The 26,762-nt window shown below is 46.3% G+C and overlaps 2 protein-coding genes across 2 annotated transcripts in view; one reads left to right on the top strand and one right to left on the bottom strand.

Annotated features, from left to right (window-relative positions):
* LOC147608599 (CDPK-related kinase 5-like) overlaps positions 1-26,279 on the bottom strand; it is a 40,682-nt gene extending 14,403 nt beyond the window's left edge. Inside the window, exons 1-9 of the mRNA XM_086788929.1 lie at positions 25,230-26,279; positions 25,018-25,148; positions 21,453-21,494; positions 21,226-21,334; positions 20,546-20,624; positions 20,135-20,431; positions 19,769-19,875; positions 19,548-19,655; positions 19,341-19,403 (exon numbers count right to left, since the gene is read on the bottom strand). Coding sequence (XP_086645055.1) covers positions 19,341-19,403; positions 19,548-19,655; positions 19,769-19,875; positions 20,135-20,431; positions 20,546-20,624; positions 21,226-21,334; positions 21,453-21,494; positions 25,018-25,148; positions 25,230-25,679 — 1,386 coding nt within the window. The 5' untranslated portion in view covers positions 25,680-26,279. The remainder of the gene's footprint in view (positions 1-19,340; positions 19,404-19,547; positions 19,656-19,768; positions 19,876-20,134; positions 20,432-20,545; positions 20,625-21,225; positions 21,335-21,452; positions 21,495-25,017; positions 25,149-25,229) is intronic.
* On the top strand, positions 9,904-11,873 carry LOC147608600 (uncharacterized). The gene is made up of 4 exons (XM_086788930.1): positions 9,904-10,025; positions 10,146-10,421; positions 10,821-11,051; positions 11,179-11,873. The coding sequence occupies exons 2-4, from the start codon at positions 10,147-10,149 to the stop codon at positions 11,357-11,359; spliced, it is 687 nt and encodes a 228-aa protein (XP_086645056.1). The 5' UTR covers positions 9,904-10,025; position 10,146; the 3' UTR covers positions 11,360-11,873.
* Positions 26,280-26,762: the final 483 nt, after the last annotated feature.

The following is a 26,762-nucleotide window of genomic DNA, read 5'->3' as shown; positions in this document are numbered from 1 at the left end:
ACGGAGCTACCCTCCGGTGGACCACAGAGGACGGCCCTCGAAGATCACATCGAGTTCGAGATAAAAGCAACACGGCGGAGCTTCTTCAGGTGAACTATGCTCTTATGTCTCGTATCATGCGGGATAAAGAGCCCACTTCCGTAAAGGAAGCCCTTTCACAGGATACTTGGAGGGAAGCCATGCAGGTGGAACTTGATGCCATCGAGAAGAACAACACTTGGGAGTTGGTACCGAGGCCGTCGAAGCGGTCAGTCATTGGTGCCAAATGGGTCTTTAAGACCAAGTACGCGGCTGATGGGTCGGTGGACAAATACAAAGCCAGGCTCGTGGCTAAGGGTTATGCTCAGCGGCCAGGGATCGACTACGAGGATACCTTTGCACCGACAGCGCGGATGACCACGATTCGGACCGTTCTTGCCCTTGCTTCTTCTCAGAGGTGGCCCGTGTACCAGATGGATGTAAAATCAGCGTTCCTTAATGGTGACCTGCAGGAGGAGGTGTACGTTGAGCAGCCTCCAGGCTTTCTTGTTCCAGGATCGGAAGGGATGGTTTACAGGTTACGTAAGGCCTTGTATGGTCTTAAGTAGGCTCCGAGGGCTTGGAATCAGAAGATTGATTCCTTCTTTATTCGGACTGGATTCCAGAGATCGGTTGCAGATCCGAACCTGTATCTCTTTTGGGAACGCGGCATGGTCACACTCATCATCCTTTATGTGGATGATCTCATTCTCATCGGCGGTCATGTGGAGCACATTGGAGTGATGAAGGCTGCCTTGTCAAAGGAGTTTGAGATGACCGACTTAGGCTTACTCCACTTCTTCTTGGGATTGGAGATCTGGCAGACCCATAGGGGGTTTTTCGTCTCTCAGCAGAGCGGTATGTTCATGAGTTGCTTGAGGCCTCTGGGATGGAGAACTGCAAGCCTATTACTTCGCCGATGGACCCGAACACAAAGTTAACCGTTACAGATCCTTGTGAGCCAGTTGATGCCTCGCAGTACCGGAAGTTGGTTGGTTCATTGATCTGGTTGCTGAACACCAGATTGGACTTGAGCTTCTCCGTGGGGCTGTTGAGCTCTTTTATGCAGACGCCATTGAAGCCTCATTGGGACGCAGGATTGCGGATCTTGCGGTATCTGCAGAGTACGAAGGATCTGGGACTCTTTTACACAGGAGGGAATGGAGTCAAGCTTCAAGGTTGGAGTGACTCAGATTGGGGAGGAGATCCAGACACGAGGAGATCTACTTCAGGATACACTTTTACCCTCGGCTCAGGAGCGGTTTCTTGGAGCAGCAAGAAGCAGCCGACTATTGCCCTTTCTTCGACAGAGGCAGAGTATCGGGTTGCTTGTGGTGCTGCTTGTGAGGTTGTATGGCTGCGGAGGCTGCTAGGCGAGATGGGGTTTCCACAGAGGGAGCCCACAGTCATCCAGTGTGATAACCAGAGTTGTATAGCTATTGCTCGGAACCCGGTTTTCCATGCCCGGACCAAGCATATAGAGATACAGTATCACTTTGTTCGTGAGAAGATCTTGGCGGGTGACATCTTGCTACTTTATTGTTCGACGGAGGACAATGCGGCGGACCTCTTCACGAAGTCTCTACCTCAGGCTACGCTCAGGCGGCACTCCAGCTCCCTGGGGTTGGTTACACAGCCAGGAGCTGAGAGGGGGTGTTAGAAGTCATCTCTTGTCTATTTGTATACACCAGGGCCTTTGTTGTGGGTGTGCCCGCCTGTATATCATTTTTCCACACTCCCCGTATTTTTTTCCTATTTTTTCCCATTTTTTCCTAGTGGCTGGAGGGCTGCCAGTTGATGCCAGGAGCACTCTGAAGCTGGCCGACTGCATCTGTATCAGTCGTGGGCTGTAGGAGTGCTGGCCGACTTGTTCTGTCCAGGCGTGGGGCATCTGTTGCTGGCCGACTGCTATTTTCAGCAGTCGTGGATATTATCTCAGTCGTGGGCACCATCTGAGGCTGGCCGACTGCTCATGTGGGATTGTATATATTGCCCCTCATCCTCCTCCACTTTCTCATTCAGTATTTCCGGGATCTTGTGTATAGAGAAGAGTTTACACACATCTCTCTGTGTTTCTTGTGCTGATTATTTTCTGCAGTCTACTTGCTCTTGTCTACCCAAGTTTGGATATCATTTCCGCCGCATACTCTGACAGACAGAACATGTGTGGCTTATGAAGCCTGACATAACAGAACATGTGTGGCTTATACAGCGTGACATGTGTAGGAAAGAGTTGTTAGGGTTAGGGTTTTGGAAGGCACACCAACAGGAAGCGTGAGAGAGAGAGAGAGGAACACGTTTGCTCATATATTGATAATTATAAAAAGAGTACAATAGCCACATATAAAAGATGTGACCTAAAGTGTGTTCACATGGTCCGGCCATAAATTGTGCTAGGTGGACCAAACCACTTATAAACCGCTATAAGCGAAACTAATCTAAACTGGGGGAAAAAACCTCCACTAACTAAAGTAAAAAGTGCCCCAGTAACCTACTGATGATCACTAGCACTCCCCTGGGTGCATACACTGCATAAAACCCAACAAACTCCCCTGGAGTGATATGTGATCACTGTACATCATCCACCAAAAGGAAACAAATTCAAAGCAGTGCGGAATGCTTCGAATTTCGAACGTGGTAGTGCCTTGGTGAAGATGTCTGCCACATTCTGATCTGTAGGGCAGTAAATCAGACTGATATCACCTGCCTGGAGTCTCTCCCGAACAAAGTGATAGTGAATCTCAATGTGTTTCGTGCGAGCATGAAACACAGGATTCTTGGCCATGGCAATGGCACTGTGACTATCAGTATAGATAGGTGTAGGCTCCTCCACTGAAATATCCAAGACGAAGTGGCCACTGTGGTCTGTTTCTTGCTTAGCCAAGAAATACATGAAGAGCCAAGGAAGAAACAATTTCCACTAGTGGAATGTCTGGTATCAAAATCACCAGCCCAATCTGAATCGTTGTAAGCATATAGCTGCATGTCACCCCCCTCAGGATAAAGCAATCCAAGAGACAAGGTACCCTGCAAATACCGAAATACACGCTTCACAGCTTGCCAATGTGACAATTGCGGGCTGTGCATGAATCTGCTCAACTGAGATACGGCCTACTGAATATCTGGCCGTGTAGTACACAAGTAAATAAGGCACCCAACAGCCTGAGCATATATAGTGGCATCAAATAAAATACTGTCATCTTGTAGTGACAGTTTCATCCCAGGCTCCATAGGAGTGCTGATAGGCTTGCAATCCTGAAATTTGAACTTCTCCAGAAGTTTAGGAACATACCTAGATTGCAACAACCCAATGCCTCTGTTATCCTGCACAAACTGTATGCCCAAATAGTAGTGTACGAGCCCCAAATCAAACATGGCAAATGTCTGTTCCAGTATCTCTTTAAAAGCTGCAATTTTGTCCTCATTTGATCCCGTGAGCAAAAGATCATCTACATAAAGACTGATGACCAGCAGATCTTTCTCTTCTTTCTTTACATACAAAGTGGCTTCTGATGGACTGTTCACAAAGCCTTGAGTGAGCAGGAAAGCATCTATCTTTGCATACCAAACTCGTGGAGCTTGTATCAAACCATACAAGGCCTTTTTCAGCCTGCATACTTTCCCTTCATGACCATGTTTTGCAAAACCTATGGGCTGATGTACATAAACTTCCTCCTCGAGGTCCCCATGTAGGAAAGCAGTCTTGATGTCCAACTGATGAACAACCCAACCACGATGTGCAGCCAATGCAATGACACTCCTAAGTGTCGACATACGGGATGTAGGAGCAAATGTCTCCTCATAATCAATGCCCTTCTTCTGTGCATAGCCCTTTGCAACTAGACGGGCTTTGTACCTGTCAATGGATCCATCTGCATGTCTTTTCAACTTATAGACCCACTTAGTATCAATGGCTTTCTTGCCTTTGGACAGATCAACCAAATCCCATGTTTGATTCTTTTTAATAGAATCATGTTCATCCTGCATGGCCTTGTTCCAATGCACATTGTCTCGTGCATCCACAAATGAATCAGGCTCATCATCATCCTGTAAACTAGCTGCCATAATCATATTTAAATCCATGATGTGTGCATGCTCATTGGTCCGTGTCTCCCTACAAGTACGGCCAGCAAGAGGAGCATCTAGATGGCTGTCCTATAATGTCCTCAAATACCATCTAGGTATATGTCTGACCTGTGGAGCCTGTTGCCCCATATTTGGCTCAACTTCTGGCTCAATCTCTTGCTGAATTTCTGCACCACCTTCATGATTAGCTGGCTGCCCTGCACCCTCATGGGTTGGATCACCAACTGTGGAATGAAACTCCATAGGTAGTAGGCCTTCAAACACATCATTTTCAGCCTGATTTGTATCATAACTAGCCATGGATAATTCTGATTTTTCATCAAAAATCACATCCCGACTAGTGAATGTCTTCTTGGACAGTGGGTCATATAACCGGTAGCCCTTGCCCTCACGGCTGTACCCCCAACAAAAATACATTTTGTGGCTTTATCATCCAACTTCCTCCTCAACTCTTTGGGTATGTGTGCATATGCAAGACACCCAAAAGTACGAAAGTGTGATACCGAAGGCTTGCGGCCATGCCAAGCCTCAAAAGGAGTAATGGAAACCAATGCCTTTGTGGGACATCGATTCAAAATATGACAAGCACACATAACAGCTTCCACCCAAAAGACATGTGGTAGCTTCTTTGCCTTTAACATACATCTGGCCATCTCCATGAGTGACCGATTCTTCCTTTCTGCAACTCCATTTTGCTGTGGAGTATAAGCAGTAGTATACTGATGCTTGATACCTCTACTCTCAAGAAAGGAATTCAACATGTGTGACACATATTCCCCCCCTCGGTCAGAACGGAGGGTCTTAACCTTGCATCCTGACTCTGTTTCAGCAAGTGCTACAAAGGCTAAAAATGCATCATATACCTGTGATTTCCGTGTCAACGGATAGACCTAGCATATACGAGAGAAGTCATATACCTGTGATTTCTGTGTCAACGGATAGACCTAGCATATATGAGAGAAGTCATCAATAAATGTAGCAAAATAGAAGCAACCTCCTAATGACTTCATCTGCATGGGACCACAAAGATCACTGTGTATAAGGTGCAACTTTGCAGTTGCTCGTAGAGCCTGATCACGTGGAAAGGAAAACCGATGCATTTTTCCCAAAATACATCCTTCACATATGTGATCTGGAGGCTTCTCCATAAGAGGTAGGTTTGTCAACATGTTATGTCGCTGCATAATCCTAAGACTACCAAAATTTACATGCCCCATGCGAGCATGCCATAACTCCGCATCAACCATAGCTGGAGTAAGAGTGAATGCATGATAAGCGGATTGATCCATTGGCTGACATGCATCCAACTGATAGAGTTTATGACATAATGTACCAGTAAGCATCAAGGTCAAAGCATTAGCTTTGTCTCTGACCATGCATTTGTCATCATCAAAGTTGACTTGCATACCACACTGTGCTAAAGAAGAAATGGAAAGAAATGGACAACAGATTCTTCTTTATCCTTGGTACATATAAGGCATCTGTAAGGCGAAGAATAGAGCCATCAATGGCTGTGAGCTGAATCTCCCCAATGCCACGAACTGGATATGAAGCATTATTGGCACACGAACGGACTTGCCAACAGGGGCAGGGCATACATTACAAAACAAATCCCTGCGAGATGTAGTATGCTTTGAAGCACCACTATCAAAATACCAAGTACATGCATGCTCAGTCACACTGAGTGCCTGTGAAGACCAAGAGGCATCATAACTGCATGTGTAGAAACAGTAATCCCTGTCTACAACAAAGGAAGCAGTCTTCGGAGGAGCTTTAGAGGCATCTTTTATAGACATCCCAGACTCCTTCTCCTTCTCTTTGGCAATCCTCTTCCTACACTCTGTGATGTAGTGACCTGGTTTCTTACAATAATGGCATTTGCCCTTCTTCTTGGGCTGTCCATCACCTTTCTTGGTATCCTGAGATGAATCACCATCACCTGAATTCTGATTTGAACTCTTTGGCTGAAACTTGGCTTTCCCTTTTTGACCTGTCATCACAAATGCTTGTTCAGCACTTGTGTTCATGTTCATGTTCTTCCTGATTTGCTCTTCCTGTAACAAGAGAGCAACAAGTTCCTGATACTTTAGGGGCTCAATAGCATTCCTCATGCTAAGGTTCAAAGAGGTATGAAAAGCCAAGTAGGATCTTGACAAAGAGTTTAAGATGGTGGATACAAGCTGTGTCTCAGGAATAATCTTATCCACATTGATGAGTTGCTCTCTCAAATCTTGCAGCTTGTTCAAGTGGCTAGACATATCATCTCCTTCATGCATCTTCTGGTTTTCCAGCTCTCTTTTCAAAAATGAGATCCGTGCCTCATTACGAGCAGCATACATTTGCTCCAAAGTCACCCATGCATTCCGTGAAGAGCCAGCTGAACGAATATGAGGTATAATAGACCTCTGTACTGACAATGCAATAAGTGATAAGGCTTGTGCATCTTTGGCATCCCATGTCTTCTGGGCATTTGTTCTTTGAACAGACTGTGGCTGAACCGGTGCCTGTGCCTGTTGTCCTCTTCCACGAGCACCCCCTTGAGGAGGAGTCTCTGGAGCCAATGGACCTGGATGTGGTTCATCACCACTAACAAAATCCCAAAGACCTTTTGCCACGAGCACATTTCTCAGCATGAAACTCCACAAGGAGTAATTCGTGCCATCCAGCTTGTCTTCCTTAGACAAGTACGTGAACACATCACTCTGCTGTTGATTTGCCATTATGCCAGTGCACAATGTTGTACCTGTGTATCAAAAAACCCAAAAACAACAACCCTGAAAGCAACTGTACTTCACTGAGTACAACTGACCCAAATATGCTTGCACTCTCAATCCTCTGAATGTGCAAAACAATGCACCACTGACTGAGTAGAGCAACAAAAGTGGCTCACACAGTGCCAAAATGCCCAAAAATGCCTAAAATTTCTGCACCCAAAGCTTTGCAAAAGCCTGTAGAGGTTTCTTTGCAAGAAAACCTCTTTGTATCTGCCAGAAAAACTTTCACAGAAAAAATGCCCAAATTTCAAAACATGTAAAGCTTTAAATTTTACCCGTGTGATTTTGCAGGTGCTGGTCGTTTGCTGTCTGCTATACGGAGCAGACTGTACGTTGTACGGACTGTACAGAATAGCGGACCAGGCTTTACGGGCAGAGTTGTACGACGGGCATCAGTACGACGTTACACGGCTCCACCGGTCCGTCGAGCGCGTTTCCCGCGTTTTCCTTGCGGGTCTCACCGATCTCTTGCCTTCATGCCCAGCCCGGCTCCCACACGGCCTAGGCTTGGGACTTGCCTTCCATCCATGATCTGCCGGCCTAGCTGCGTCTCGGCCCGTTGGCGCAGTATGGCTTGCCGGTCGGCCATTTCTACCGCTTTCGGTCCCGTTTCCACGTTTTGGCCCAATCGACGTCAAGGTGGGGAGGGCATCCCCTGGGACACTCGGCACCTAGGAACCCCCACTGCAACACGGGAGGCCTAACGTGCCTACCCGGTGCGTGAGTGCGTTCTAGTGTGCCTAACATGGGTCCGTGCTATGCCACTTCCTTGCACCTCATTCCCATATAGATGCAATTTCCTTGGCGCGGGCTAGCATACCCCCAAGGCACGAAGGGGCCTTGGATAGTATTCCCACCTCACATACACTCCCTTTATGGAATTGACGCCCTTGTCAATTGCCTTTGAAACCAAAGGTTGAGTGTATGCGGATCTATGCGCATAGTAATAGATAGTAAATATCCGCGGGAGGTCTTAACCCTGCTTTATAGCCATCAACAAGGTCAGTGTCTAACCAGTTACAAAGAGAAAAACGGTGCATTTTTTTGTATTTTTGAATTTTTTTCATCTAAAGGCCTGGACTTCAAGCCCGCGCTTGAGAGCATAGTCACATGAAAACGCATTTTTGGAGCGAGAAACCCCGAAACCCTGAAACGCAAGAAACGTTTCGAAACGTTTCAGAATCCTCTGTTTTTTTTTTTGGTTAACATTTTTTTTCTCAAAATTAAAAGTTTTAAACGTTGGCAACGTTAGGGAAAAAAACTTTGGTGTTGTTCGTTGGCAACCCGTTAGGGAAAAAAAACGGAAAAAAAAGCAACGGCTCTCGTCGGCGCTCGGCGGCTCGCTCGACCATCTCCTGCGCACAGTTCGCCGGCGCTCGCCTCTCGTCTGCTGCGCACAGTTCGCCGACAGATCCACCAATTGTTGTAACCTTTTTGGTCTCATAGGTCATTTTGGCCTTCTGAAGACGTTAATACATCATTTCATTTCATTTCTCTCTCTCTCTCTCTCTCTCTCTCTCTCTCTCTCTCGCTCACGCGTAGGCTGCAGTCAAGCTTCTCTCCCTTCTCTCCCTCTTCTTCTTCTTCTTCCCCTTCTCTTTCTTCTCCTTCTCTTTCTTCTTCTTCTTCTTCTTCCCCTTCTCTTTCTTCTTCTTCTTCTTCCCCTTCTCTTTTTTCTCCTTCTCTCCCTTTTCTTTCTTCTCCTTCTCTTTCTTCTCCTTCTCTCCCTTTTCTTTCTTCTTCTTCCTCTTCTCTTCCCCAATTACCTAATTTCCCCCAATTTCCTCTTCTCTCGCTTTTCTTTCTTCTCCTTCCTCTTCTCTTCCCCAATTACCTAATTTCCCTCAATTTTTCAAGAATTTTCCAATTTCCCCAATTTCTCCCAATTTTTCTAATTTTTTTCAATTTCCCCCAATTTCTCCCAATTGCTTGTTTTTGTGTGAATGAAGGACTCTTTTATGCACATGGTGGCTCGGAGGAAAGGTTTAGGGAGGTGCGACCCCTTTTGTGCAATCCCTTACCACGTGGTCACAACCGCAAGGCAAGAGTATGAAGCCAAGCAACGGTCCGCACCGGAAGAAGTTGCACATACATCCAATGTGGCCACTAATGCATCCCGTGCAACAAGTGACACAACACCGAATGCGGCAATCAATGAACCGGGAATGACGGAATCTCCTAATGTAGGTGAGTCTTTGCCCATGTGTTCAAGTTCCCCAATCTCCCATGCTCTTTCAAAGAAGAGAGGTAGAGAGCAACATGTGCATGGTCAAAGCTCCTAGCATGGACAATATGCTCCAAAGTTAAAAGAGGCGGCTCAAATTGCGGAGCAAAGATTTTTCTATCAATGCAACCTTCTTTTAAACATTGCTCGCGCGAAGGCCTACCACAACTTCTACAATGCATTGGTGGCGGCGGCGGCGGCCGGAGCTACGGGTTTGCGTCCCGTTACTTCGGAGGCCTTGAGAACAACACACTTAACAAGCGAAGTGAGGACTATCCATCAAGACCTAAGTGGGTTAAAAGTGTGTTGGGAGCAATATGGATGCTCAATTATTTCCAATGGATGGAGTGACATGGTAAATAATCTAATCTAAACTCTCATCCTTTATCTTCAATATTTAATGCTTGATTCGAGTTGCTCATGGGGTGTGCAATGTGCATTTAAAAAGAAGTTTTTGATTTCTCATTTGGCTTTTGTAGAGGCGATGACACATGATTAATATCTTGGTGTCATGTTGCGCGGGCACAATGCTAATGCGTGTTATTGACGCCTCAGTCCCCGAGTGTTTGAGCATTACGGGAGAGTGGATTTACGAGCACATACGACAAGCGATTGAGGAGATTGGTTCTCAACATGTGGTGCAAGTCATAACTGACAATGGCTCCAATTGTGCAAAGATGGGAGAGTTTGTGGAGAGGGACTACAAAGCCATTGTATGGACTCCTTGTGCTTCACATTCTCTTGACCTAATGACGGAAGACATTGCCCAATTGTGTTGGGTAGAGCCAGTGCTAAGCCTTGCGAATCATAACATTCATCACAAAAAGACCGCAAGCATTGGCTCTCTTTAGAGCAACTTGCAAGTACGAGCTCGTGAGGCCCGCTGCGACACGCTTTGGTTATCTTTTTCTAGTGCTACAAAGGTGTGTCATTTCATATTTGAAGCACTTCGCAAGAGCTTAGAGGCTACACTTGCTATTGCTTTAGATTTTATCTTGTCACATAAGCGAAGAAGCATGACATGCATCATTGCATTATTGTAGGATGGTCCAAACCAAGGCCGAGCTTCGTTGCCTTGTATGTAGTGAGTCATGGAATGATTGGAGAGGAAGCAACTCATCTGACGGGCTTCTCATTCAACAACACATCCTAAGCAACGATTTTTGGGAAGAGGCGGAAACTATCAAGGAGGCCGTTGCACCTCTTTACTTTGTTATACGACTCTTTGATCATGAAGGGTCGACCATGAGCCTCGTCTATCACTACATGCATCGTCTTGGGGAGTCTATGACTAAATGCCCACGGCTATCACCGGGACGGTAAGTACTATTCATTCTCATTGTTTGTTAGCATATGCCGCATCAATGCATCATTTGTTTTAATGCCATTCCTAATGGAAAATAATCTTCATTACATGTGTAGAGCAAGAGATCTTACTTGCATTTGGAATGAAAGATCAAGTTGGTTTCATAGACCCATACATAAAGTTGCCTACATGCTTCATCCCAAATTCAATAAACCCAAAACTCCATGTGTTCATTGGAAAGATAGGACACTACTTTCCGGATGGACTTCATACTTGGATAGAGTCTTCACATCTGAAGAACAATCCTCGTTAGTACTTTTAAGAGCTTGCTTTGGATTTCCAACTTGTGTTTTTTAACTTTCCATATCTATTACTCACGTGACACGTTCCGTGTAAAATCAATTGTATGTAGAATTGAAAAGCAAGCTCTTCTCTTTGCGGGTAATCGAGAGGAGTTTGCCCGAGAGCTTGCTTTGAAGGAGGAAGATAGAAGACTTGCAGTCACTTGGTGGGAGATTCATGGGCGGTTGTCTCTCAAGTTGCAGTCTTTGGCTCTTCGTATACTCTCCCAAGATTGCACAAGTGGTGCCGTAGAACACACATGGAGCATATGTGCTGACATTCACACAAAAAAGAGAAACAAGTAAAATATAATTTAAAATTTTGAGCGCTGTCTAACCTTTGTACTTATTACTTGAGCTATGCAATAAGTAAATATTTTTTACTCTTAACTACTAAGTTTGCTTCTTTGTGCATACTTGATTTGACAGGCTTAGCACAAGTCAATTAGACAAGTTGGTATATGTAAATGCCAATCTTCGTCTTCTTGAGAAGCTCAAAGGTGATGGAGACGCCTTGCAGTGGAAGGTGAAAGAGATCGATAGTGAGATCCTTGCAAAGCTAGAGGTTGGCCATGAACGTGGGGAGCATATTGATCTCACGTTCATTTAGACACGTACAGATGAGGAGCTGGCATATGATTTTCTTCGAGAGGATGAGGCGCGCTTTAGGCGTGTGACTCGTGCCCAAGCTCGTGCTAGGCGTCCAGCGCCACTACTTCAAGCTAATGAGCCTTCACTTCCAGATCCGATTGAGCCAGTGGGTAGTTTTGTCGATGTAGATGGTCATGATGCCACACAGCGGAGCATTGTTGCTTATCGACGAGGAGCTCGTGGTGGTGGCTCATTTCTCATGCGAGCGATGATGCGAGACTCATCAGACTTCTGATAGTGATGTTGATGAGTGCGAGCCTTGATGCCCAGAGCCTGCACACTTTAGTTTTATCTTTTTGCTATCTAGCTTGCTGCCTACATATAGACAGTAGTCCATTATGCCACATTTTGTACTACAAAATTTCTCTTATGTAGTTTTTTGGATTTGATTCTTGGTCCATGACTCCATTGTGATTTGTGAACCATGAAACGCATGTAGCTATGCTTTCTTTAATAGACTCTACACTTGTCTCCTCTTTTACTTATGAAGTGGTTTATGATCATTAGAGAGTTGAAAGTCAAGTCATCATTGATTCATTGACATGTATGAAATAATAGTATTCACTAAAATGTAATTCTCTTTCATTTTGTAATCGCAAGTCTTAGGACTTTAAAGTTTACTAGTTAACTTTTGGTTGTGATTCATGACTTCTCTTATCTTTGGTGTGTTTAAACCTTCAAGCTTTGGCCTACAAACAAACTATAAGTTCTACACCATTTTATTGTATTTATATATAAGAAAATCCGAAACCTTGACGTTTCTTAGCCGAAGGCGAAACGTTTTGACCCGAAACCTCAAAATCCCCGAAACGTCAAAAACCCCGAAACGTTTCTGGTGACTATGCTTGAGAGTCCCAATCCCCCAAAATTTGGCGAGGTGATTGCGTGGTCTCGCCGAAGCTCCTTTCTGAGCTGAGTTTGAGTAATTACCTGAGGCAATGCAATTTTGCCCGGAATGCATAAGCCTTCAAGGAAGTCGAGATTTGTCCGCTGAGTTGACACCAACTTGGTTGCAACATCTTTTCTTCAAATCTGACTTCACATTCCTTTCCTTTGGAGTGTTGTCTTGAGCCTTGCTGCTCGCCGATGCCCCTTGAGCTCTTTGTACAGAAATCTTCATGGACAAGAGTTGCCCATCTCACTGACACCAGCTTGGTTTGCTCCCTGTTGTGCCATTTCCAACCCTGCACTTGGTTGCCTTGGACCTTCTTGCCCTGCTTCAACCTGTTCGGTACATAGGTGCATTGATCCTCTGTGACAAAGTGCCTTTGGACCCACCTGACACCAAGTGAAACCATCGCGATCCTTTGGTATTCGAACCTTTGCACCTCTTCGGCTTTGGTTCACCTTGACTTGAGTGCTCTAGCTTGCCTTGACACCAAGACTTGCTTTGCCATGCTTTAGCCAAACTGCCCCGAAACCTGTTCAGGCGGTCTTGACCCCTTTGAGTCTGAGTATGCCTGTTCCTATTCACGAAGGCGCAAAGTCCATCCACTTAGTCCTGCTTAGGCCCCCATGACACCCTGATGACCTTCACATGAGCCTTGTTTCCTGACTTTGCACCATCACCTTGAACCTTCTGTTTAGAATGTGTCTTGCCGTACTGTGAAGATTCCAGTCTTCTTAGACGTCATCCGAACAAGCTCTGCTTGGACGGCTAGGTTCCAAGTTTTACCTGCTTGAATTCCGTCTCGGGCTGTACCTTCTACTTTGCACCCACTTTGCCCTTTGGCTGGATATGAGTGCTTTCCACAACCAAGTTGCCTTCTAACTTCAGTGAGCCAACTGCCACTCTGTCCCACCCAACTGCATGTACACTGCCACTTGCACATCCTTCTGTTTCCATCTTTAGGTAACCTAGGCCAAGTCTCCCTTTGGACTTCAGTGAAACGACTGCCACTTCGCCTCACCCAACCATCTGCACAACTGCCACTTTGCACAAATGGCTGTTTCCATCTTCCGTTAGCCTTGGCGAGTCAAATGACTTGGGTCCACTTGCCCAACTCCAGTTGTACCTATTCATGCCCTCACCCAGAGTGCTATGTGCCTGGCACTACGGTTCCATGTCTTGTGCTTGAGTGCTTGCAAGTAGTCCCCTTCATCAAACTTGCATTCCAAAGTCATCCAACTCATGAGCCATCCAACCTGAGTCCACCTGCTCAAGTCCAGTTATACCTGCTCACCCTCTCATACAAAGTGCTATATGCCCGGCACTACGGTCCTTGTCCTGCACTTGAGGGCTCACAAGTAGTCACCTTCTTCAAACCTGTTTTCCCAAGTCACATAACTCTGTGCCTCTGCAGCCCTTGCTGACCTGATTTGGCACGTTCCTGCTCAAAGAAACTTCGCCCTCCCCGGATTGCTCTAGTTCGGGCCGTCATGGGCCCCAAAGCGCTTGTAGCACCTTAGAACCCATGGGTGTTGCCGAGGGTGAATCATACGTGTGCCGCTTGATGGCCCACTCGACGGTGACCTTGTGCTCCGCTTGACGGCCAGCACAACCACTTCCTTGGACCATTGCTTGGCCCGCTTTCCTTTATTGCGTTCAAAGACCTGGGGCTCTTGGTGCCGTGTCTCAACCTTACCCTCACCCAAGTGCGGTTTTATTCGGTACTGCTTTATTCGGGCAGCTCGTGCACCACGGCGGGCTATACAGCCACATGGGGACCCCTCGCGGTCCGGAGTGTTGCTTCCATTGCCCAGGGCTCTTGGTGCCTTGCAAGGCCTTACCCTCACCCAAGCGAGTCTTCGGTGTTGCGGTCGGTGGGTGACGCGTGCGCCTCTTCTGGGCTACACGGCCACAAGGGGGGGTACCACTCTTAGTCCGGAGTGTTGCACGCAACAGCTTGCATGGCCCAGGGATCTTGGTGCCTCTCCTAGGACTTACCATCACCCAGGCGGAGAACTCTATGTTGCCTTTGGGTCGTGGGTCTCTTGGTGCCATCTTTGGCCTTACCCTCACCTGCATGCCCGATGTGTGCCACCATCATTACATCTTCTGGATTGGTTACCGTACCGTAGCTCGGTGGTCTTTGTGAAGGTATGTTACTTGGCTCTTGGAAACCTGAAAGGGATGTTGACACCTTCTGTCTCACCCTGCTTGGCACTGCAAATCAGTGCGGGGCTCGGCATGCTTGCCTCACCCGAGATGATCCTTGGTTGATCTGAGAAGGGCCTCGGCTCCTCGGCCTAACCCGTGTCTTGGCATTGTGAAGGAGTGCGGGCTCCCACTTTGCTGCGTTCACCCTTTGACTTGATCCTTAGTGATTTGAAGAGGGACTCGGTTCCTTTGGCCTATCCCATGCTCTGCACTGTGGAGAAGTGGGGGCTTCTGCTTTGCTGCATCTGCCCAAGACGTAATCCTTGTTGATCTGAAAGGACTTCGGCTCCTTCGGCCTAACCCGTTTGCATTGTGATGAGAGAGGGTGGCTCCATTGCCACAAGGCACACCATGGCCTTAACGGACACCTTTGCCGCTTACATGTTCCCCAAATGATTGGCTTGGCGGCTTGCACTCTGCTCTTACTCTTGGGCACCACACCAACACGACGTTCCATTCCGCCGCATCCAGTTTCTTAGCACAAGCAAACCCAGCCCCATAACCGGCACTGTCTCTGTGTGCGTGGCCCCTTTGCTTCCTTCTTTCCTTGACCTTTGAGTGGCTACCAGCCCGCGGTCCCCATTTGAGGTGCTGCCGGTCTATAAAGTGCCACTTTATCTCATTGCTTGCCTCGCCGTTTTCATTAAAGCGTCACCTTCCCTTGGTGGTAACTTTGAAAGTTCCCGAGCCCGCTGCTCTTCTTTGTTTGAAGTGTTGATAGCCCCTCAAGGATCCAATTGCACGCTTCTCTGCTCAGCTCATGTGCCAACATCTTTAGCTGGACTTGCACTCGAATACCTTACCTCACATGGAACCCAACTGTCCATTGGCCTCATGGCATGTCGGCCAACTTTAGAATTTCTTCGAGCGGACCGTGTGGTTGCGATCCCATCGAAAAACTGATCACTTTTCATATATAGCATGTCTCCAAATTCCATCGTTCGGCCCCCCGTCAGGAACTGCGTTGTTTCGAGACGCCTCGTGTCGGTAGCTTGGGGTCCCGGCGGGTTCAACCAACCACACCATCTTGTGCCTTGCTTCCCACTGCTCGAGATAGGTATAAGCAACCATGGGCAAATTCCTTCATCTTGAGGCTCAAATCTCAGTCGGCAACTTTTGTGCCGTTCGACTCGTGGCCGTCACATGGACTCAACCCGACTTGCTGTTTTTGCTGTTTTTGACGTTTTCGCCGTTCTTGCTATTCTTGCCGGCCTGGCATCACACGCCTCACATAGGCTTCCAAAACGAACCATGCTCTGATACCAAGTGTCACAAGCCCGGGCGGAGCGGGACTTGGACATCTAGCCGCGGGGCGGCCTTCTACAAACCAAGCTTCATGACACGGCTCCACCGGCCCGTCGAGCGCGTCTCGCACGTTTTCCTTGCGGGTCTCACCGATCTGCCGGCCTGCGCGTCTCGGCCCGTCGGCACGGCACGGCTCGCCGGCTCGCCGTTTCCACCGCTCTCGGTTCCGTTTCCATGTTTCGGCTTGATCGCCGTCAAGGTGGGGAGGGCATCCCCCGGGGCACTCGGCACCTAGGAACCCCCACTGCAACACGGGAGGCCTAACATGCCTACCCGGTGCGTGAGTGCGTTCTGGTGTGCCTAACATGGGTCCGTGCTATGCCGCTCCCTTGCACCTCATCCCCAGGCGCGGGCTAGCATACCCCCAAGGCACCAAGGGGCCTTGGATAGTATTCCCACCTCACAAGGCACGAGATCTCTGATGCCTGAGCACACCACGAGGATGACCCACAAGAATCTCTCACCGGGCTAGTACCAGATCCAATATCCAAGTCCAAGTTCAAATCGAAGTCCATGTCCATGTCCATGTCCAAGTCCAAGTCCAAGTCCAAATCCAAGTCCAAGTTCCAAGTCCAAGTCCAAGTCCAAATCCAAGTCCAAGTTCAAGTCTAAGTCCCAATTGCAAATCCAATTCCAAGTCCAAATCCAAAGAACCTCAAACTGGCACACTAAGTACACGAGATACGTGTAGATAATGAAGCTTATGAAGGTCAGCTGAAAGTTTGTTACCCAAGGAAGAAACAGCCCACAAAGTTGTACAGATGTGTGTCACATGTGAACCAAATCAATCTCCACGGGGCGGCACAACAGAATTGGTCAATACCCAAAACAGGAGGAAGCGGTAACTCCAGTAAGCGGTGGCGGTGCACAGGTGGGTGGCGGCGTCCAAGCACTCCGTAGGCGGCATAGGTGGCAGCAAACAGCAGCATAGGTGCTGGCCGGAGTTGGTGGTGATTACGGCAGCAACAATAGCACAGCCGGATAGGGGAAAGCTGCGTCAGTAGAAAGAAGTGCTGGCGGAGATGGTTGCAGCGCTGATACAGGTGGCTGCAGTGCTGGCAGCAGGTGGCGCTTTAGGTGGCAGAGGCATTGGAGGCAACTGGCGCGCAAGCGATGGTAGCCAAACGTTACAGGTGGCTCATGGGCAGTGACAGGTGGCATAGATGGCAACGTGGCCAAGAAGCAAGTGTCGGCGGCAGCCCCAATAGGAGGCACAGGAACCACTTAGTAGGTGGGTAGCGCTGGTATGGCTACCGCAAACAGGCTGTAGGTTGCAGGTAGCAGCGCACAGCAATATGGAAGATGGTTCAATGCATAGGAGCGTTAATCTGCAAATGGAGGTGAAGATGTTGATGATGATAATAATCCCCTCACTCCCACAATCTTGTTGATGATGATGACGAGCTTCATGCTTCAACAATGACGGCCATGCTTTGATGATGATTGCCGTGCTTCAATGATCTTGTTCATGATGATGACGTGGATGATATTCAAGCTCCTTCAATGGTTTTGATGATCCATGATGATTCAAGAGAGGGGTTCATGCTTCTTTTATACTTGAGCAGGCCTTGCTGTTTTGCCAAAAGCAGTCAAGCTTCTTTTTCTCTTTGCTTTTCCCTTTTTCACTTTATACAATAAAAGATCACTCAAGTTCTTTAGTTTTTCTTTTCTAGCTTCAAGGCCTTGCTTTTTGGCCCTGGAATTGCTTTTTGGAGAAGCGGCTTTTAGCTTTTTGGTCCGGTTCACTCTCCTCTTTCCAATGTTGCCCTTGGCTCGTTGTCAACCCAGTTTGACTTTTTGCTTTTTCTTGCTTTTTGACCAAGACTGGTGTTTTTTCTTGAGCAAACCTTACGGTTCCTGTCCCCATGCCTTCTTCCACTTGTATGGTGTCCGGGCAAGGGTTCCATCATGTGAAATAGAGCTCGGAGGGCCAGATAGTTACATACTGACTGAGATGAAGCACTAGATGTCAGGTGCACGCCCATGCCATGGCTAATCTCCAGCATGAACATCATAAATCCATAATTAATACATAGTTAGGACAGCATTTAAGTCATCAACAGTATCATCTCCATTGGTATCATCAGTACCTTCAGCAGTAGCATCATCAGTATCATCAGCATCAACATCAGAATCAGCAGCATCATCATCATCACCATGGAGGGTATGGTGACCAGTTGGCAGCCTTCATGTAACCAGTCGGCAGCCCATCTGGGACCTAGGCAGCCAATCTGCAGCAACCTTGTGAAGACCAGTCAGTGTGGGACCAGGGTCCAAAGCTGCCAGATGATTTGGAAGAGGTACTCCAACCGGAGCAGATAGTTTTCCATAAGGAGTTGGAACTCAAAGGTGGGAAATTTCATCGGAGGTTTCTCATGAAGTTCAAGAATTTCCCATCAACCAATGTGAAGTGGGTAGACGACTAACTCATGGAGCATATATTGCAGTACACAGTTGTTTAGATCTCTCAAGTCTTCTCTACTATGTGTTTACTGTTTAATCCGTGTTTATCAATTTAGTCACTATTAGCACTCATGTCACACACACTCCCACCTCCATGGCCCAAGCAATCATGCCCATCTTATCAAAGTGGAGAGTGGTGGGTTTGGAGTTGATGAACCAACAGAGAATCCTCCACCAAACCTGATGCACCTTTGAGCGATCCTAAAGGCAGTGGCGCTGCGACTTTTGGAGGGCGTCACAATGATTGCATGAAGCTGGACAGAGTGCAATGGCTAACCACGTTCCCACTGCAAGGCTGTAATGAGCAAGTAGCCAAAGGAAGAGGGAATCTTTTGAGGCCAAAAACCCTCCTAGAGTGGATGCCAGTAGTTTCAGAAAAAACTGGGAGAGAGACCCTAGGTGTGCAACAAGGCGGTGGCAGCTGGAGCACCATCTACCTCTTGCAAAAAAGTGCGGTGGCCACCGAGCACAGAAAAAATGGGATGCTTGGGGCCTTCAGTCGAATGGTGGGGTTACGACAGTGCCACTCTGTTGGGTCCCACTCTAACTGGGCATGGGGACGGATCTCCCATAGGCACCATGATGGGTCATTTACAACCTCAATAGGGGAGGGGTGGATGTGCTATTTGTGGTTGTGGAAACCAACTATCCTCACCCGTGTGGGCGGGAAGGATAGTCCTCCAAGAGAGTCAACCTAGGCTGTAGGTGGCCTCTACTGCGGACTATATAAAAGCTAATGGAGGGATCCTCGTGGATACCGAAGATCACCAGGGGAATGTGCCAGGAGAAAGAGGCGATCCTTAATAGATCAAGAGGCGAGGCTATGGGAATGTGCCAATCCAGAGGAATGGTCAAATCGATGTTGAAGCTGAGTTGGGCACCACCGCAGAGGGCTGTCCTTTTTCTAGACTAGGCTCTGAAGACAAACAAATAAATCCCACTTGGGGAGTTTGAGGATGTTTGGGCCTTCTCAAAAAATCCCATTCTAATGAGCTTGTGGAGTTTGAGGTGCTTTCTGGCTTCTCTCATTTATTAATGGAGGATTACTCAAGTATAAGAGAGAATCGCTTACTGATTTAAGTATTTTCCAAGTTTGAGATTCCTTCATTGCCTCTGTTGCTGATTTCAGAAGTGCCTGTTCTAGCAAAAAAAGTTCCATTTAGTTGCTTTGAAATGATCATGTGAATGTCGGAAGATTTGGCCAAATTCAAAACAAAAGTGGCTATGAGTTTTAGTTTTATTAAGTAAACGATGGACTTGTAGACATCAACAAACTTGCCATTTTGAAGTTTTCTAAGGTAATTCCTCCATCTGTTTCTGGCTTCAAAAGCATGAATTGAGCCCCAAGATAATAGAAGTCATCCTCTGTCAAGGTCTTAGCCAAAGCCTGAAAAACAACACCCATATGTTTTTTGATGTAAGGACATAGCACTAAAACCTTAGAAAATCAAGGACCAACTACAACTAATTTTTTTGCCTCAATATAGAGAGCTGTATCACCTTTAGGGCTGACCGCCTTAACGATGAAGATTCAAGGTATGATTTTATGAGTTTTAGCACAAGCATGTCTAGGGGAGCTTTTTGGCTTCCACGAAGCCATGGATGAGCTGCCAGGGAAAGCAAAACAATGAGTTAATTACAAATTGAACTCAGGCTGCATACAAGACAGTCACCACTCATGGACGGGTGGGGAGGATTCCCTGTGCATCCAGGACGGCAGCGGCCAAGATAGGTCCCTGATAAGGGTGGCGGGTGGGGACTGTTCTGTACCCAGCCTAAGGCAAAAAAAAAAAAAAAAACTCCAACTGACGGTCGGCATTTCAGACAACACCGTTAACTAAATTCCCCGGCATTGGAGCGCCTTACTCAAAGCTTGAGCTGCTGTCAGTCTTTTTTGGGGGTCTTTGTTTAGTAGTTTCCGAACAAAATCTTTTGCCTCTGCAGATATGGATGGCCATGGTGCCTCATCGTAGTTTGGCTCTGTGTGTGTCACTGCAGCAAATATTCCAGACTCTGTGCGTGCCCAGAACGGGCGGTTTCCACTGAGAAGGATATACACGATTACACCTATACTCCAAATGTCAGCCTCTGTACTGTATGATTGCTCAAGAACTTCGGGTGCGACATAATAAGCACTCCCCACAATGTCCATCAATTTCCCATCTGCAGCACACCATCGCGAAGATACATTTGTCAGGTTTAAAATTCTTTCATGAACATAGCTGATACCTTTGAAACTTAGAATTCATATAAACATGGGAGCTTGCATTTCCACACCTGGTTGAACAAAGTCAGACAATCCAAAATCTATTGCCTTCATATGACAACCTTCATCCTTCTTACTGAAAAGGAAGTTCTGTGCAAGAAGTGCCAGGACAAAAGGTTGGAAAGTGATAAGAAGTCACATACAAAATCACATAAATCACAGTCGAAAGAGGAACTATTGCAGAAATGCTAATAGGGAAGGCAGGGGCCAGGCAGGAATGGTGTGGAGGGAACAATTTACTCAAAACGAGCTGTATCTTGCAAAATTTGACTGGTTGGTGGGCCCTTGCCCAAGTGGCTATTGTACCACTCTGTCCAGGGCTCTTCTGGTCCCTATTGTGGTATTCAGTATCACACATGCACGCGTATGAATTAATGAATGCATAGCATGCTTTTATGCATTGTTTTGTGTCTTTGATCATTTTTCTTTTGGTGTTGCAATCGTCTAAGTAAGTAATTTGATCTCTAGTGCGGCATGGTCTGTTTTAGAAGGGGTGTGGGTTCGAACCCCAACATCTACAATGTAATATGTAACCCACTACCAGAAGTTTAGCTCTCTAAGGACAATACAGAAACTGTGGATTTTTGGAAATCATAAGGTAAACGTCTCAAGCAGATGGAGCTTTGAGAAAGACTTTGCGTGGGGAAACACTGATTGAAACTCATCATAGAATTGCATATGGAGTGCTTACCTCTGGCTTCACGTCACGGTGTACGATTCCTTGTAGATGAATAAACGAGACTGCACTGAACATTTGTGATATTATTGCTTTGGCATCCTCCTCTGCATACTTTCCTCCCCTGTGAGAAAATCTCCTTTAAAAAAATCTTCAAACCAGATTTGAAGAAAAAGAAACAAATGGGATTGGACTTAGTTATCTTTACCATAAAATTACTTGTTTTCTCTTTGATATTTTACCTTTCAAGGATGTGATCTAGTAGTTCCCCTCCTGTGCACAACCTAATCAAAACATTACAGATTTGCAGTAGCATTTCAGAACCTAAGGATGTTGTGGATACAAAATTCAAGTATCTTGTTGTAAAGCAAAACTTGGAACTTTCACTTCTAAATGCTTTTTACATGAAATGTGGTACATCTCAAATCTGTTTGGAGGAAAACTTGCTGTCGTGATACAGGATACCTAGTTAAGCCCTAATAGCTAGGCAAAGTGTACGAGCCGTCACAAACACTAGGAAAAACGCCTTGATATTTAGAGAATTGCAGCAGCAGAAGGATAGTCATGATGGCAGAGGCTGCAAAGCTCTACTTCCCAGCGGGAGGAGACACTGGATACCCTGTTCTTCGCATACACCACACGGTTAGGCCACAGGTTTCAGATGCCCGAGGTTGAGGGCTGGCACCCTGCTCCCATGCAAACGGTCCATCTCCATAAATGTCCCTTTACGGGCTCACAAACGAGAGATGACCATGACTAAAATAGAATCTTCAACAACCCCTCTCAAATCCTGGTTGTGGGCCAACACCCACCTTCTATAGTAGATGCTCAAGTTGATCCTGTGGTGGTGCCTTCGTTTAGATATTTACTACATAGTCCTCAGATGGACAATACTCGAAAAAGATATCATCAGTCAAGATCTTTTCTTGGACATCGTGATACTGCACCTCTATATACTTTGTCCGAGCATGGAAGACTGGATTCTTGACCATAGCCAAGCAGCTTTGACTGTCACACTTGATAATGGTAGCAACATCTTGACCACATGCCTCTCCTTCAAGTAATCTCAGGAGCCAAACAGCTTCACAAGTGGCAGCGCGTGCTGCTCTATACTCAAGTTCAGTGGATGAAAGGGCAACTATCACCTGCTTCTTACTGATCCATGAGATGAGATCAGAGCCAAGTGAGAACAATATCTGGTAGTTGACCTTATGGTGTCAACATCAGCAACCCAATCTGAGTCTCTATACCTTGATAAAAGGGCACCTCTCCTATACAAAATGCCATAAGTTTATGTACCCTGCAAATACTTGAGAACATGGAGACAAGGTCTCCAATGGTTTTGCTTGGGTTGAGAGGAAAACTGGCTCAAACACCTACTGAATAACTGATGTCTGGACGAGTGTTAGCTAGGTAGATCAAAGATCCAACTAGCTTCCGGTACCAAAACGTAGCATCAGCCAAAGGGGCATCATCATACTTGGACATCTTGTTACCTGGCTCCATACGGGAAGAAATGGGTTTACATTCAGCCATCCTAAAAGCTTGAAGTACATCCTTGCAATAGTGTTGCTGAGAAAGAAAGATACAGTTGGCTGTCTCCCAAAAGTCCATCCCGATAACGAAATGCAGAAGACCGACATTGGTCATCTCAAACTCCTGTTGTAAGCTTGCTTTTGTAGCCTGGATCTTCTTCTCATGGTTTCTTGTGATGGTCAGATCATCTACATAAAGTATGATCAGCACAGGCATATCCCGCTCTAAATACACATAAAGGTAGCATCAGCACTACTTGAAACGACCTACGTAGCTCGTGCCTGCTGACACGTCCCTGGACTAGGGCTCACAATGGGGTTACGGCGTATGACAAATATTCCCAAAAACGGTACTACTTCTATACAAGTATGGCACTGATGATGATGACTTGTTTGTCACATTGCACCTCATTGCATGGGTGCATTTGACACTGGACCAAACCAGGGTTGTGAGATGCAGGAAAAAGGAGCAGAGGAAGGAGACAGGTGCGGGATGAAGGAAAGGTTCAAACCGCGAACGTGGAGGAGGGGCGGGAGAGAACACTCGTGAAGGCGAAGGGAGGGCGGGAAATGGTGCGGGAAGCCCAGGGCGCAGGGGAGGGGGGAAGCAGCTACGTGTGCACAGGGGAGCTTGAGCTCTTCGTTGTACACCATCATTTCAGACTGTTTAGGGGCAGGTTGGCAGCCAAGGATGTTTGAGCAATTATATGCTCGTTTTAGTCCAACGAACATGTGTAGAAATACATCTCCCTAATGGTTAATCGATTGCAGTTTTCCATCATGGCCCAGGTTAAAAGAGAAGATGAAGTTTTAATATGAGACTAACATAAAAAGGAAGGAAAGAGAGTCACTAGGAAACTGGGATAGCGTAGCACTAGGATTGTAAGCAGATGGAAGGGGTGTACCATCCTCAGGGAAAATCGCATGGCCATCTGAGTAGGGCTGGATACGAGGAGCAGGCCATTTTCAGCCGGGATCATTTTCAGCATCATGAAAATGCAGTACAGATTTGGGGCAACCAATTACAGCTCAGTGGGCCAGGCATTACCGCCAGGAAGGGGTAGGAAAAATGGCAGAAAATATGACAATTCATGTGAGCAAGGGCCTGCCAATATGGCACTCATTCCAAAACCTCACAAGAAAATATCAAATCTGCAACCCCTTTGTGCATCAAGCACATGCTAACAGCAGAGGAATGGGGTTTTACACTGGCTTTATTTCGAGCCTATTAAATAAATAAACAATAGCATCCTTTTGCTGCTATGGAACATGTCTTTATTCGCAGAAGGAACATTGGTCACCAGCTGTAGGGGGCCAAGGCACATCAAAGAAAACCTTACAGCTGTTTCTAGGGCTTCCCAATTACACAATACTCATGCGGATATAGCCATTTCAATCCAATGTTCCTACTGTTGATGTTTAGGAGTGTCTTTATTAGCAGGTATAGTTTTTACACAGCCAATAACTATAGTTCATCTCCCCATGAGTCCAGACTCCAAGGGGCCCTTGAGATTGACAGTCTCATTGAAGCCTTGGATAGTACCTTGAGGTTTATGGCCTTGTACAATAACACACTTATGAACCCAAAAAATATAACATTCAGCAAAACACTCGTTTCAAGAATTCCCACTCACATACCTCAGCAGCCACAGGCTTACTCCATGCACATGCAAACAGTTAGGTTCATGCTCTTTCTAGAAAAAAGTTTTCAGAGGGCTCAAAAGTAGCTATTGAAAACAGCAAGCTCTGATCATCATGGACTCCTGACCGGCAGAAAGTAATGCAACTGGTCCTGACTGCCACTTCCATTCTGGCCAGATCTGACGTGGCTCTTGGATTGAGCTCCAACTTTTCTTTTCACTCTTGGAACGAGCTCGTCCCATTGCTGTCACTGCTGTTTTGTTTGTGACGTGGGTGAATATCCCCAGGTTAGCCGGATTTCCAAAAAAGGGATCCTAACTTTACTGGTTGGGAATCTCCCCAGGGCTGCATTCCCTCCCTTATTTACTCCTTTTTCTTGGAAAGAGCTCTTCCTTTCCTTCATAAAAGAAGCCAAATGGCAGCAAAAACATAGATTGTGCTGAGTGCCATATGAGATGGGACATTATGAAGTGACAAAAAGTTTGTGGAATGCATAGCAAGCGTTGGGTGATATTGTAGGGGAATAATCCTTCGAATCAAATAATTTGATGTAGGAGGAATGACTCCATAATAATGTGCACTCTATCACGATCTTCATGAACATCATGTAGAAGGGATGAGAAGTACATACTCCATAACAATGTACACTCTATCGTGATCTTCATAAACATCATGGAATTGCACTACGTTTGCATGCCCTGACAATGCTTTCATTATTTTTACTTCACGTTGTACGTCCTGGATATCTTGCTCTGTCGTCATCTGCCATCATCAGCACCGCTTTCGTCAGAAGCTCAGAAATTGAAGAATTTGTTAGCCTTCAAAACAAGCATGTGGTCTCACCTCAGCCTTTGGGATGATCTTGACGGCCACTGTTGCGTCTTGAGACTCACTGGACTTTACCGAGGCATAGCATGTGTAACCAAAGTGGCCGCGACCCACCTCGGCGCCCAGCTCATATTTGGAAGAGAAGCCTTTTGCATATCCGAGATTCCTGTCGATTAGAGGCTTTGATAGTTCAGCTTCGCTGCTCTCTGTCTGCAGGCTAGCACTGTCAGAGTCTGCGGGCCTAGTTTTGGTTTGGATAGGCTTGGATGGAGATGGCTTTCTCAAGCTTCTGGGAGGTGTAGATTTGAAAGACAGAGTTTCTGTGCTAGGCTCGTTGGATGAAGAGGAGGACTGGGGATCGGAGAAGACAGTGCTGTTTGCATGATTGTCGAAGTTAATTTTCTCTTTTGGAACCGGCTGTGAGCCATTTGCAGTGCTAACTTGCTGTGAGCAACACTGCCCCATCTCATCATAAGCCTTTTTTGGTTGGGTACTCTATATTGCTGATGTCTTTACCAAATAATGCCTATGGTGGGCTTGTGTGTTAGTGATGGTGAGGGTAATTTAAGCTGTTGTTGCTCTTCTTTGCTTTCTGTTGCTGCTTTTGCTCTTCTTGCTGACTTTTGCTTTGCAAGCAGCTGGGCTTAATCACCACCCAAGGATGCCTTGTTCTTGTTGTAAGATGATCCCAACTGGTGATAAGGCCTTCAACAGCTCTTGAAGATCAACTCATTTGCAATGGAGGTCTAATTAATGTCAAAAACTTGTTCTGATTAGTAAGTTAAACAGTTTTGATTAGTACAATACACGAGTTTTGCGACCAGATTCTGATTGATACAGTGCAAGAATAGATCTAAAATGCGATTAAGAATCAGTTTATTGTTTTTTCTATGCTTCAAGGATAAGCTTCAGCGATGGCTGCCGGCTACGTTTGTTGTGTTAAAATTCTTAGCAGCTAAAAGGGTTCGATTAAGCATAATCAAAGGGGGTTTGTCGTTATATTTGGCGTTCCATGTGTATATTTTTTGCGCAGCATTGCTATCATCGCCCAGGGGCAGGCGCACTGAGGTTACTCCGCCCCTATTCAGTATTTATCGAAATTGCTTGTGTTAGGGGAAAAATGCTTTAATAAAAAAACACTCGATAACAAATTTCTACTATTTTATATTTTTTAACAAAAATATTTGACAATAAAAAGATTGTGTGTGTGTGTGTGTAGAGAGAGAGAGAGAGAGAGAGAGAGAGAGTTATATTAACGTCTTCGAAAGGCCCAAAGGGTCTGTGAGATTGAAATGATGTATACTTATTGTCTATGAAATCTAATCATATGAAATTGTAAGCCCAACGGGGCATGTCGTAACGAACTAATAGAGATATAGAGAGGGGGGGGGAGAGAGAGAAGGGGTTAGGGAACTTTGCATAGTACATCACATTGAGCGGGGAACATGCCCCATCTCCTTTTAGGAATTTATTCAGGAACAATCCATGGGCACACTAGCCAGGATCAATACAACCAATGAATACAAACAAGAATCTTCCACCGAGATC

The sequence above is a fragment of the Cibotium barometz genome, chromosome 53, assembly GCF_041138505.1.
Source record: "Cibotium barometz isolate CiBa-2024 chromosome 53, ASM4113850v1, whole genome shotgun sequence".
Taxonomy (NCBI): domain Eukaryota; kingdom Viridiplantae; phylum Streptophyta; class Polypodiopsida; order Cyatheales; family Cibotiaceae; genus Cibotium; species Cibotium barometz.
This window is presented reverse-complemented; position numbering and strand designations above follow the sequence as displayed.